At 33.0% G+C, this 14,017-nt stretch overlaps 2 protein-coding genes across 5 annotated transcripts in view; one reads left to right on the forward strand and one right to left on the reverse strand.

The window, feature by feature from the left end:
• bchs (WD repeat and FYVE domain containing 3 bchs) overlaps positions 1-14,017 on the reverse strand; it is a 54,717-nt gene that overhangs the window by 22,705 nt on the left and 17,995 nt on the right. For all 4 annotated transcript variants that reach the window (XR_012459067.1, XR_012459065.1, XR_012459066.1 and 1 more), the window contains exons 25-34: positions 13,591-13,862; positions 12,944-13,176; positions 12,609-12,851; positions 11,645-11,862; positions 11,093-11,274; positions 10,286-10,434; positions 9,696-9,876; positions 8,849-9,031; positions 651-852; positions 16-220 (exon numbers count right to left, since the gene is read on the reverse strand). Coding sequence is in view for 1 of the 4 variants with exons in the window: in XM_074129685.1 (XP_073985786.1) it covers positions 16-220; positions 651-852; positions 8,849-9,031; positions 9,696-9,876; positions 10,286-10,434; positions 11,093-11,274; positions 11,645-11,862; positions 12,609-12,851; positions 12,944-13,176; positions 13,591-13,862 (2,068 nt within the window). In the remaining 3 variants the exon portion in view is untranslated. The remainder of the gene's footprint in view (positions 1-15; positions 221-650; positions 853-8,848; positions 9,032-9,695; positions 9,877-10,285; positions 10,435-11,092; positions 11,275-11,644; positions 11,863-12,608; positions 12,852-12,943; positions 13,177-13,590; positions 13,863-14,017) is intronic.
• On the forward strand, positions 1,915-7,453 carry LOC141454965 (uncharacterized). The gene is made up of 2 exons (XM_074129692.1): positions 1,915-2,150; positions 4,199-7,453. The coding sequence occupies exons 1-2, from the start codon at positions 2,103-2,105 to the stop codon at positions 7,295-7,297; spliced, it is 3,147 nt and encodes a 1,048-aa protein (XP_073985793.1). The 5' UTR covers positions 1,915-2,102; the 3' UTR covers positions 7,298-7,453.

The following is a 14,017-nucleotide window of genomic DNA, read 5'->3' on the forward strand; positions in this document are numbered from 1 at the left end:
CCAACTTTTGTTTACCTGTTATTAGTTAATTTATGTAAAGCTTCTAAGACAGACATCTGATCTGCAATGGTATCAGTTCCTCTGGACAACAGGTAAAGTATCGTTCGGTTAAGACAATGGTATAGAGTATCCGTGCAACTGGATCCTTGCTTTCTTTTGGCCTGGATAAGCAGCTTCACAATAAATTCAAATATTTCGTGCGGATCTTTTAGAAGGACACCTACAAACAAAATTTTCTAGAAATACTAATGGTTTGTATAAAATCACAATTCTAGTCGTAACAACTTTTATCATAATTAATGTTGATATTTCGGTGTTTGTATAACCGCGATGTAAGAAGCTCTCGGGAAGAAAATATCTAAGGTGAGGAAGGATTTGAAACTGGGCCCTCCTTGTGAGAATCCAATGCACTTGTCACTGAGCAAATCCGTTTCTTACTTAATGCGTTATTCTGTTTTTGAGTCCTCTGATAAGCAAACGCAAATTTACTTACAATAAAAAGTTTCTTAATTGTATCAACTGCTATTAAACCAAAGAGATCGTATTGCTAAACTATGTCAAAAGTACATTGTAGAATAAATAAATAAAACAAAAATATAAAATTGAAAGAATCTACATATACAATATAATCATCACTTAATTTGGTTTACCTTGCCAAAGTTTATCTACAATTCTGGCAGATAAATATGATACATTTGGAGCTATGTTTTGGGCACAGCCTCCTTGCACGACTGGTAAGGCTGCTTGCTCACCAAGAAGTACATCCGCTGCCAGTAGATGGTCCATTAGTGCTCCTAATACTTCGGTTTGTATTCTTGATTGATCAGACAGGTTACCCATATCTCCGGAGCACTAAATTATAGAAAAAAAAAGTTTTTTAAAAATAATAATAATAATAATAAGTAGTAGCAACTTAAATCTATTAAATCAATTAATGCGTGGTAAAGAGCCAAGTTATATTTGTATTCAACATTTGTTTCAAAGGTTTATGATTAATCTAACATTTCAATAAATTAATTATTATCTATTCTAAGATTGTCATCAGTTTCTTTCTTTTTTTTTTTTTTTTTAGGTGTTCAGAAAGTTATTGCTGAATTTATCAAAGCACATTCTTCTTTAATTCAGACGAATTACGAAAATTTTTACAGCCACTTTAATGTTTCAATCTATTGCTAAACTCGAGGACCATAAGATAAAAATGAAAATGTTGATTTTAATAATAAATAAATTACTTGCTTTAATATGCAACTTTCTTTGCAGGCCTTATATGTAGTTCAGTGTGAATGTTGTGAGAGAGCGCTTGTTCGTATAGCACGGATACCCGCAGTGACGTCAACATTTTTAAAAAAAGTTGCTTTATTCTTTTATTTTTATGAAGGGTTCACAAGTACTATTTTCCAGAATATATAAATAAACAATAATTTTGATCGCCTAATCATCAGAAGTAGTTAAAAACCTTCCCGGTCCGATGAAGGCACCTAGTACCAAATTCAATGCTCATTGACTCATTTCTGTGTTTGAAGTATGCTGCCAGAGCGTTTGTTTGCGGTGAAAATAAAAATAAACCAGCAGAATCTCCAGAGAAGGTTAAAAAAATACAAGCATTCTACAATTAGAGATTTTTATAGTTGTTTCTTATTAGTTTTTGAACCAAACTCAAGAAAATCTCTGCAACTGATTCTTCGTTCAAAGCTACATATTTTAACTGCAGATACCAGTAGGGGTGCTAACAGATCGCTAACAGATTTAAATGAAATTATGAAATAATTAAATGAATTCTACAGATTAAATAAACGTAAACGCAAGCTTGAAAAATGTTAAATATAAAGTTAATTAAAGTGTCAAAAAAATACCATGTTTTAAAATATAATTTTTTTTTTTATAAAGTTTTCAAATAATTTTTAAAATAGCAGCTGTTATAATTTCAGAAAAAAAAAACACACAAAACAAACAATGATCATTACACACAATTTTAAATACACAGAAAGAAGATGTAAACAATAAAAATTTTAAAGTTCAAAATGTCAAGTTTTCAAGGGGCTATTTAGCTTTATAAATTCAACAAATTCAACACAAACATCACACAGAGATAAACAATTAGAATGAATCGGTTATCGGGGCGTATTCCCAGGGTGTTCTACCCTGAAAATGTAAGTAGTATCTGAAAAGTACTTTGATGTTTTTATATTGAGCCCTACTAACTCTATACAGTCCTCTATAGCGCCTAATAATTCGATTTTTCTTAATCTTTTTTTATATTCGTAACGAATTACAGAAATAAAGTAATGGAAATAAATATGACAATCAATCCGTACAGATAGAAAAGAAAAACCTGATAAAGTACCAGCACTGTCACTGATTAGATCTTTTAGAATTATTAATTGACATAGTACAACTTTCTCTGAAATCTGAACGATATATACAGTGGTCAAAAAAAGTACATATATACCGTTTTTTTACTTTATCTACTGAACTTTTGTTTCTAGGATATTTCTTCAGCACTGAAATAGAAGATAGTAACAATGAATTTAATGCGCTCATTTTCTTTTATAAACATAAAGAATGGATTAAAAAGCAGAAAAATAATTTATTGGATGCAAAATAAGTATTAATACACTAAGTCTGAATGTTATAATTAACGCAAAACTAAAGACCTAATATTTTGTAAGCAATCCCTTTGCATTTGTTATTGCCTGAAGCCTCCTTGGCATAGATTCCACCAGGTTTAGTGTCTCTTGAGATGTGATTTCTGTCCATGATTTCTTTAAATTGGTTATGAGCTCTTTTCTGGAAGAACATTTCAATTTTCGAATTTTCCGCTTCAAATAAGACCATAAATTTTCAAATAGGGTTTATGTTTATATACGGAGACTGTGGAGGGGTGAAAAGTTGTTTCCGGGCGATTCCTTAGTATTTTTGGCTCAATGTTTGGGATCGTTATCCTGTTGAAAGAATTTAGGCGCTTCGATGAGCACGCCAACTCTCAGAAAGCCTCGCGTCAACTTCAAGGACCCTTGTTACGTCACAGACCATCAGGAATCTATGCCAAGAAGGCTTCAGGCAATAACAAATGCAAAGGGATTGCTTACAAAATATTAGGTCTTTAGTTTTGCCTTAATTATAACATTCAGACTGAGTGTATTAATACTTATTTTGCATACAATAAATTATTTTTCTGCTTTTTAATCAATTCTTTATGTTTATAAAAGAAAATGAGAGCATTAAATTCATGGTTACTATCTTCGATTTCAGTGCTGAAGAAATAGTCATTCTAGAAACAAAAGTTCAGTAGATAAAGTAAAAAAACTTAGTGTATGAATACTTTTTTTGATCACTGTATATATTTAGAAACATTATTTGTCAAAGTCAGTCATAAGATTTGCCTATTTCTTGGTCATGAGGAGATACAATTCCTAAAGCTTAGTGTCCATATCTAAGGAATCACAACCTAACTCTCTCCCGCGTTTGGGCTACCTTACTTCTCGATCGCACAGTTCCAAACTGATACGTCTTTTTCTTAAATACATAGAAGAAAATAACGCCACTTCTACTTTGTATAATTCTCTCCTAAACAACGTACACATCTTCAACACTTCCTTCGTTCTCACTCAAGCCTATTTAATTTACTCAGTCAGTCGCCTAGGCAAAAAAATTTTTTTTTTTTACGTGTTAATTTTTGCTATATTAGCGTGACGGCGCAATAAGTTGCAATTGTAATTTTCAAGAAAAGTGTTGACGCTATTTTTAAGAAAAGCTCAAAGAAATAAATAATCCAAGTAAAATGCTACTTCCGTTTTTGGAATTTTAACAAACTCAGAATTTTAGCGGTACCTTTACTATCTAGGAAACATAGGATATGTTATAATATTCAAGTAGGCCTTTAGAAAAAAAAACGTACATAAAATTCCAGATAGAAATCAACATTTTGTATCCTCAACCCACCTATTCTCCTCAAAATATTTCAATTATCTCCTTGAAGTAAAATAAATTATTTTTATTGTGCTCAAAATTTAAGCGTAATTTGTGATGATTAAATTGTAATACTGAATAATTCAAGTGCAAAATCGATCAGTATTTCGTTGCATTAGTTATGAAAAGTTTATTGCGATTCCTGTACGGAATATTACACCAGATTGTTGTTAAGCAACATAGATTTTGAGAGATTTTTAAATTGTTTCATATTACGTATTTGTTTCAGGTCTGGCAACCCAAATTTACTGGGCTTGGAGTTATTCAGCCAAAAAGACAATTTGCCGATAAATTTCATTTCAGAACAATATGTAATCACTTATTAAAGTCATATGGATCTTTAAACAAGATTTATGCACTACCACATACTATAAAAAAGTATTATTCATGTTCAGAATGTGCCATTCGATACTTTAAATTACCATTTGATGTATTCAACATCTTTAGAAAAGGAGGAAAAAAAGATTGCAATAAACCAAAAGCAGCGAAACAAAAACAAGCTAAAAAGTCCCAAAAGAAGCAACATTGCAAACAGAAAAAAGAGAAGTCGAAATGCAAAACCGATCTAAAGAAACAATGTTTAAAAAAGAAAGACCATTCCTCAAAGAAAAAAGATCCTTGTGAAAAGAAAAAGAAAGAAAAGAAGGCTGATCCCTGTAAAAAAGAAGAGAAGAAGAAAGAAAAGAAGCATGATCCATGTAAAAAGAAAGAGAAAAAAGAAAAGAAGCATGATCCATGTAAAAAGAAAGAGAAGAAGAAGGATGACCCCTGTAAAAAGAAAGAGAAGAAGAAAGAAAAAAAGCATGATCCATGCAAAAAGGAAGAGAAAAAGAAGGATGATCCATGTAAAAAGAAAGAGAAGAAGAAGGATGACCCCTGTAAAAAGAAAGAGAAGAAGAAAGAAAAAAAGCATGATCCATGCAAAAAGGAAGAGAAAAAGAAGGATGATCCATGTAAAAAGAAAGAGAAGAAGAAGGATGATCCCTGTAAAACGAAAGAGAAGAAGAAGGATGATCCCTGTAAAACGAAAGAGAAAAAGAAAGAAAAGAAGGTTGACCCGTGTAAAAAGGAAGAGAAGAAGAAAGAAAAGAAGCATGATCCATGCAAAAAGAAAGAGAAGAAGGATGATCCATGTAAAAAGAAAGAGAAGAAAGAGAAGGATGATCCATGCAAAAAGAAAGAGAAGAAGGATGATCCATGTAAAAAGAAAGAGAAGAAGAAGGACGATCCATGTAAAAAGAAAGAGAAGAAGGATGATCCATGTAAAAAGAAAGAGAAGAAGGATGATCCATGTAAAAAGAAAGAGAAGAAGGAAGATCCATGTAAAAAGAAAGAGAAGAAGGAAGATCCATGTAAAAAGAAAGAGAAGAAGGATGATCCATGCAAAAAGAAAGAGAAGAAGGATGATCCATGCAAAAAGAAAGAAAAGAAGGATGATCCATGCAAAAAGAAAGAGAAGAAGGATGATCCATGTAAAAAGAAAGAGAAGAAGGAAGATCCATGCAAAAAGAAAGAGAAGAAGGATGATCCATGCAAAAAGAAAGAGAAGAAGGATGATCCATGCAAAAAGAAAGAGAAGAAGGATGATCCATGCAAAAAGAAAGAGAAGAAGGATGATCCATGTAAAAAGAAAGAGAAGAAGGATGATCCATGCAAAAAGAAAGAGAAGAAGGATGATCCATGTAAAAAGAAAGAGAAGAAAGAGAAGAAGGATGATCCATGCAAAAAGAAAGAGAAGAAGGATGATCCATGCAAAAAGAAAGAGAAGAAGAAGGATGATCCATGCAAAAAGAAAGAGAAGAAGAAGGATGATCCATGTAAAAAAGAAGAGAAGAAGAAGGATGATCCATGTAAAAAGAAAGAGAAGAAGAAAGATGATCCATGTAAAAAGAAAGAGAAGAAGAAAGATGATCCATGTAAAAAGAAAGAGAAGAAGAAAGATGATCCATGTAAAAAGAAAGAGAAAAAGAAAGATGATCCATGTAAAAAGAAAGAGGAGAAGAAAGATGATCCATGTAAAAAGAAAGAGAAGAAAGAAAAGAAGCATGATCCATGTAAAAAGAAAGAGAAGAAGAAAGATGATCCATGCAAAAAGAAAGAGAAGAAAGAAAAGAAGCATGATCCATGTAAAAAGAAAGAGAAGAAGAAAGATGATCCATGCAAAAAGAAAGAGAAGAAAGAAAAGAAGCATGATCCATGTAAAAAGAAAGAGAAGAAAGAAAAGAAGCATGATCCATGTAAAAAGAAAGAGAAGAAAGAAAAGAAGCATGATCCCTGTAAAAAGAAAGAGAAGAAGGACCATTGCTCTCATGTCGTCCCAATTGCAACATCTCTGACTGGAGGTATGATTTTCTTCCAAAATGCTTTCAATTTACTCGCCAATTATTCATTGAAGCAACTTTGCCTGCCTTTTTTTAAAATATTTAACAACCAAAACGCAGAAAATATCCATAAAAAAGATATGATTATGTTACGAATGAATTCTCAAAAATCGGGAAGTGCTGCAGAAGATCATTTACCAATAGAAAAAGAACTAAAAGATAAAAAGCCATGCCCTCAGAAGTTGAGCAATGACGATAAATGGTGTAATCCTGAATTAATGGACTCTCCTATAGACAGAAGTTACCATAATAAAGAGCCATTACCTTGTAAAATTGCCCGGGCCGGATGTAGAGTAAGAACATTGCTTAAGAACAGCGCTGATCCATATGCTAATAACAAGCTCTTTGAAAGCATTTCATTGTTTTTTATAAGATTATATGACAACCAAATTGCGGAAAATATTCATAAAAAAGATCTGATGATATTATCAATGAATTCTCCAAAATCGAGCATTAATGAGGAAGACAAAATTCCAGTAGAGAAGGAAATTGATAATAAAAAGCCATGCCCTGAGGGGAATGTTGGATTGGAATGTGTTACTGGTGAAATGGAATCTCCAATAGATTTAAGTTACTACAATAATAATAATCGATTACCTTGTAGAATGAATAAGAGTGACTGTGCACATAAGAAACAGCATAAAAACGATGCTGACCCCTACGCCAATAAAAAGCTCTTTGAAGGCATCTTATTGATGTACGATGAACTCAACGCAAAAATGCCAATAGCCAAAGATCTTGGAAGTAAAGGTTTTTTCCAAGAAGGAAGTGAAAAAGATTCAAGCTTCTATGATAGTGGGATTACTTCACCTATTGATGATAAAGCAGTTAATAACCGTTTTCCATGGAAAATAGACGGAAAAACATATCAACGAAATGAAAGGAAACCAACATGGGATCCGTATGATAACGCTAAACTGTTCGAAGATCTTCGAATTAATGTTTGATCTCAAGAGTTCCTGATGATAATACCAGCAGAAGAGCGCCAATAAACAATAAGCCGATACAGAAGTAAAGGAATTTAATGCACGTTTACAAAAAAAACTTTACACACAACATGTTTACATATTTAATTGTGAAAATTAATAAATGATTAATCCTTATTAGATTTCTCTTTCAATTATTATTTTATCCTTCTCATAGAAGTATAACTCTTAACTAATTTCTGTAATACTGTGTGAATTCAACGAAATATTCTATTAAAAAAAACAAACTTAGTTTTTAAATGCATTAGTTTGTATGGTATTGAACAAAAGATATATTTATTTACATTTTTAGTATAAACAAGCACGTCAATCAGTCTGGGATACTTTTACCAGTTTGATTGTAAGATATTTTTTTTAATGGCTTATCCTAAAGCATTCTTCTCTCCAAACCATCATTACTGCAAGCAAATCAAAGCAGGCAAGGAATAGCGCTTATTCTTAGTTGAATCTGCTTGTTATGCCAGAATGTCCTCCCACAACCACTGATGATTTGTAAGAAAGGATATTGTAAAAGTTTAAAATAAGGTTCTAATACTTGAAAAAAAAACAGGTTTTTTTTTTATAATGCTAATGATTAAAAATGCAATGCTTCTACTATAAAAAGTACAACTTTCGGGAAGAAAGATGTTTTAACTAAATATTTCGTCTAATTTGCCGTTAGCCTAATATTCGACATTTCAATCTGGTATTCTGTGGACTTATTCCCCTCCACCATAAAAAAAAAAAAAAAAAATTCTGTCATATAAATGACACATTTGAAAAACCGTGTCTCGCAAGTTTTCATGTAAAACTAACCTAAAAATTTTATTAAGATGGGATCAGGAACGAAAAAAGAACATTATCTGTTCGTAAATGCTTTTTTTTTTTTGTAGGTTTTCGAAATACATTTTTTAGAGCCCCTAAGGCATATTCAGAAGAATAGTGGAATACTGGCGACATATTATTGATCTAAAATAACCAGTAAAGATTTGAACAAAATTGTCTACAGGAAAACGAAACTTTGGTTCCTGAACGTACATGTACATATTTATCTATATTATGTTCTCGTATTCTTCCATGTACATTACTCTTTATAAAAGCTTTCAAACATTCAAGTATTTGTATCATCCGGTTATTTTGAATCCGGATCCTACCCAATGGAGCCTAGTGCACTTTAATCTGAGAAACCTTTTCAGTCGGAACCGATATTTAAAAAAAATATTTTTTTTTACGAAGATTTTGTCAATGGGATCTGAATGAAGATAAATAATAGAATAAAAATATTATTTTAATAAAAATATATACAAAAACTAAATAAATGAAGTATAATGTACAAAACATTGTAACCTTCATAACAGTACTAAGTAGTCAGGTTAAGTGAGCAGGATAGGAATGCAGGGAAAAAGAGGAAAGGAAAAACCTGCAGCTAGTGTTCCTATATTATACAGATATCATAATATTCCACAGGATATACTTAGTATTTTTATTTTTGCATTACCGGAAACTGTATAGTATATAATAAATGTAAGTTACCTCCAAAACAATATCCAAAGGCGGTGTGGCCTTAGCTGTGACCGGAAGTGAGAGAGAATTAACAATTATGAAACGAATGAAATCCATTACAAATTTGTGAGCTGGATGGCCAGCTGTGGCGGCCTCTTGATTTTGGTTACTTCCTTCCAATACATCTTTTGTATTTTCACCAGTATGAAACACCTGTGACCAAATACTGAATTTACAAGAACATAATAATTACTGTTTATATATATATATATATATATATATATATATATATAAAAATCACAATATGTGCTAAAATATTTCTTCAAATACTGAGTGTTCGTCTAACTTTTAAAACATTCTGCACGGTTTTTTGAGGAAATTATGTCCGTGCTGAAATCGTAATAACAAGAGAAAATGAGTTCAACTCCCCCAAAAAACCGATTCAAAACATAACAGAACGGATAATGCGCGACGTTTGCTCTTTTATGCCCTTGATACTTGAAGTTAATTTTTTGAAGTGAATACCAGTATATTTAGTTCAAAAATATTGAGACGGCAAATGTGACATTTTACTGAAACATAAGTGAAAGTCAAAATCTCTGCACAACCCTGATAAATCAACTCTCCTGTTGAAGGATGAAAATCCGAAACCGGCCAGAAATATAAAAACAATTGCCCGTGCACGGATAAAACCAAGGAAAAGAATAATAATCAAAGGGAAAATATTCCTTGTGATGCAGAGGTATTAGAGTTTAAATGAAATTAACAATTGCGAACTACATAATGATTGTCGATATTTAAGAATTTACAATTCAGATTCACTAGAAGATGAGGAAAGCAATGATAGAATGTATTAATTAAATTCAGAATAACTCACTTCATCTGCAGGTGTGGGTGGCTCGCTTGTCGCCGGGAATAAAGTATTGGCCAACGCTGTCAGTACCTCTTGTCCCATAAATATCGGCATCAAATGTGGATTACTATGATAAACCAAGAATAAAAACTGGATAATGTTGACGGCATAGTGCACCCTGTCGCATTCCGACTCAGTTGATGTTCTAACAACAACAAAAAATCGTTTCTTAATACAGGTCCATTTATTGATAATTTTACAAAATACATAGTTTTACACAAGAAAAGCTTTTTATTTTTTCTTTATTATCAGTTTAGAAGATATTTTCACTTAAGCTTTCCGTTTTGAACAATCAATTTAATCGTTTATTGATACATAAAAAGATACCTAAAAGTATTAAGTACGAGAAAAACATTCATTATCTGTCTTTCAGGAGAATTACAATTCGTAAACTTGTTGATTTTGGAAATCTAATACAAAAAAAAAGCCTGGTCCAGTCTTTCTCTATAAAACTCATATATTTTCATAATTTTTTTGAAAGAAATTTTGCTCATAATTATTCATTTGACATATTAGAAGCCAGAAATAAAAATATTTTTGAAATTAGAACTTACACTTTCTGTGGGCTGTACAGCAAAACTCTTACTGTTGTAAGCATGAGAGTAACTGCTTCAGGTACTAACGTAATTTTCGACATAACACTAGACATAGGCTGGTTGGCAGCAACACCAAAAAGTAAGCTCCATGCACTCAGTAAATCCAGCTGTCAACCGAAAGAAATAAATTAAATCTAAAAACTTATTGGACAAACATTTAAAATGGCTTCACAACATGAAAACTGAAAACATTATATACTAATTCTTAATAATGTTGGTTGAATAATAATAACAATAAGAAGGATATCACGTCAGGTTATGCAGCTGGGCTTCGGAGACATTCCACAAGATTGCGGCCTTATTGGCACATGATACTCCACCATGGATGCAGCAGAGCTAAGACTAACTTAAAGTAATGAGCTCTACTACAAATATTTCCCTCAACTGGTTCTTCAGGACAAGCCCATTACTAGAACCAAGTGGTCTTAAAGTTGTCCACATTTGTGCATTCTCGGCCGAACTGGTACGCTAAGTTGGAAAGTCTAGTGGCACATCCCGCGTATAATAATAAAAAAATAAAGCACTAAATATTAGTATGACTAGTGATTTAAGTTCACGGAGGAAATATCATTGATACAAATAATGATCTCCATCCACTATACTTCTAAATTGTAACCTTTAAAATAAGACTGGTCTACTTTTTTATTTACATTAAATTTGTTAATATTTTTTAGCTGATTTTAGCATCGCAGCATGCTATCGGTTTCGATTTTGAATTCATATATATTATCGCATTATATGTATTCAACAGATTGAATTCCTCACCTTAGATTCAGGAGGCATCAACTTGACAGGCTGTCCCATCATTAGGGCCATTAGAAGGAAGTAGATCTGCGAGACGTCAACATGATGCTGAAGAAGCCAAGTTAACTGGTGAAACCCTGGTGGGCCGCTAGTTTCAATTCTGTATTCCCGTTTAGGAATTGACGCTCCTAACTGACAACCCGCTGTGAACATTAACCAAAAATTCAAATCTCATTCCTAATCTCACTTTTCCTCCACTGTGCACAGTTCCGTGAATGTCTAAAAAAAAATCAGAACAGCATTGGAAAAAGGACATAACCTTGATAAAAATTGTCATAATCGAAGCTCATCAATTAAATGACAATCTCCTCGATTACAGAGTTTACTACATACATAACCGTAGGTGCACCATTTAACGTCCAGTTCATTAGTAAAGTAAAGATGCCCAACTCAGTGCGATGTTTGTTTTTTGTTTTTGAAGAGTAGATTAAGGAGAGTAAATAAACTGTAACTAGGTGAGCAACAAATAACTTACATTCTATTTATCATTACTAGTGAGGCAATGAAACCCACCTAAAACCACAGCCATTCTGTTCTGAAGAACAAGATCAGTATCTTGCAACCACCCTCCTGTGCAAGCTCCTTCTCTGAACTTAGTAAGCAGGGCTGGAATTGAACACAGAACCACCAATACTCGTAGTCCCCAAACCACGGTAGTACTATGCAGCTGAGGTTGGAGAAATAGAAGTGGCCAATCTAAGCCCAGTACTTGAGCAATTTCTTCACAAAAACTGAAACATAAAATTAAGCTATTAACCATAACTTTTAAAAGTGGAAATCATTTCTATTATCAAGGAAGTATAGAAGATATTTTTATTAAAAAAATATCAGAAACCAATCAAAATCAGCAAAAAGTACGTTGTGACCCAGGCCTTTAATTTATTTCCGGAATTTCTTTTAAACATTTATTTACCTTTAGTGTCTAACTATAAAAACTGGCCACTGAATGCTTAATTAGCAAATTTGTTCATATTAAAACTGTCCGGTAGGACAGTTTTATAAGGGTTGATCGTCAAAATTTTAAAATTTGGGAGTGGGTAATAAGATGTGGCGTGTGTATCACTCGCTGCAGCAACACAACCATTTATCAGTGCTGTAGCAGTAGAAGAGTTTGGGATGGAACAATTTGCAGGCTAAAACTACAGGTACTGTCTTCATGCTGGATATTCTTTTTTACCTAAGGAGTGAACATCTACGGGACGGCTGTCAAGACGCATAAAGAGACGTCCAGCTTAACCAGGCATTTTTTGGTACTTAGTAAGTGAGGAATATGAAAATGAGGATTTCCCATCAGATCAATGCAACGTCATGCGAGCAGCGATAAAAGTTAAAGGGGCGGAAGTACGCTTTTGTGTTAGAAATAATATTGCCTCAGAGTAAAAAAGAAAAAAAGTTACAATTTCAGTACTAGGAACTTCATTCAGACTACATACAAACAAGGGTTTAAGGAATAAATACAAATTCTTAAACAAATTACTTGGTATTGACATTATTTCTGGAAGTGAACAGCAGAGAGTGCAACAACTGTAAACATCTGTTGCGTAGAATGATGAAAGTTGCTGAGTCGGTGACACCTTCTACTTCGATATGATCGAATGAATTTTGCGAACTTCTAATGACCGGTTCTTGTAGAGGAACCTGTCGTTCATTCACCATCGTTGCATTATTAACACCTCCTCCTCCACTTCCCGGTAATGTAGAAACAATGAATTGTCCAAATCTGCCAAATTAATTCATTTTTTTTAAGCAATTTATACGTGTTCATTGAGCAAACAAATAAAATAGAAAACAGAAAACCAAGTAAGCACCTACGCGAGTAAATCGTGGTGATCAGGTTGTGCAAGTAACAAGGCACCAAGCAAATTCAACATCAACCCTCTAGTTTGGTTGCTGTTAACAGCTGGTAAAATAAAAAGTAGCCGCTGAACCAGACGCATTTGTCTTACTAAATTGAGATTGCTTCGTTTTTCGCTAGATTCTGCTACTAATTCATAGAGATGCTCAAAAAGACTCCTCTGTAAATCACCAGGTGCTTCGTGCCACACCTAAAAAACAATCATACACTGACGAATTAGAGATACAAAACATGGAAAATAAATGTCTACCGGAGCCGACAACTTTTTAAAGAGTCTTTTTTTAAAAACAAGTGAAAACAAAACACAAAATCTTTATTCGAAATTTATTATTTCTAAAGACATATTAGTTAAAAGGATATTATTTAAAAAATTCAAAAACTTTTTATAGTCCAAAATATAAATCAAAGAATATGAAAAAATCCGTCCCGTTTGAAATTGTATTGCACGGCACATGCTCGTTATCCCCCTTGTTGCCGTGAATAATAATTCAGATAACTTACTAGAAAAGCCAACTGGTGATAGAACCACGGGGAACTGATTAAAGTTCCTCTGATCTGTTCTAAAAAAAAAAAAAATTTTACTTGCAAACGTAATAAAAGCTACCTCAATATCACACAGTAGATCCTGGAATGCCATCACGTTCGGTATGGTTGATGTATGCGAAGCAGAATCCACAGTTCCAACGAGGCTGAATATTAAATGCAAGATATGACTATTTAACATGTTCTTCTTCCTTCTAAGTAGCATGGCTAAAGTTTGGTAGGCTCTGCGTCGGTCCATTTCGGCCTGTGCTACTCGATCAGTCTTCACCACGCACACCAGTGCTTTAACTCCAGCGTACAGGCTTTCAACGTCTTGTGCCATTGATATTAAACCTACAATAAATAAAGGTTTAATCATCAACAATACAAAAACTTAGTACTGAGTCATTATCCTAACGCGAAGCTTATTCATTTTTCAATATTCTCGCAATTTCAATATAAGTACGTAAAGTGGCAGAATAGATCTCTTTCACTTCAAAAAGTCGCAC

This window comes from Rhodnius prolixus, unplaced genomic scaffold (genome assembly GCF_049639745.1).
Source record: "Rhodnius prolixus isolate KJV_2025 unplaced genomic scaffold, Rpr scaffold_15, whole genome shotgun sequence".
NCBI classification, from domain to species: Eukaryota; Metazoa; Arthropoda; class Insecta; order Hemiptera; family Reduviidae; genus Rhodnius; species Rhodnius prolixus.

Excerpts from the sequence above, each read along its gene's own strand:
- LOC141454965 (XM_074129692.1), top strand. The coding sequence starts at position 2,103 with ATGAATCGGTTATCGGGGCGTATTCCCAGGGTGTTCTACCCTGAAAAT. Across the intron at positions 2,151-4,198 it reads GGGTGTTCTACCCTGAAAAT|GTCTGGCAACCCAAATTTAC; the intron begins GTAAGTAGTATC and ends TATTTGTTTCAG.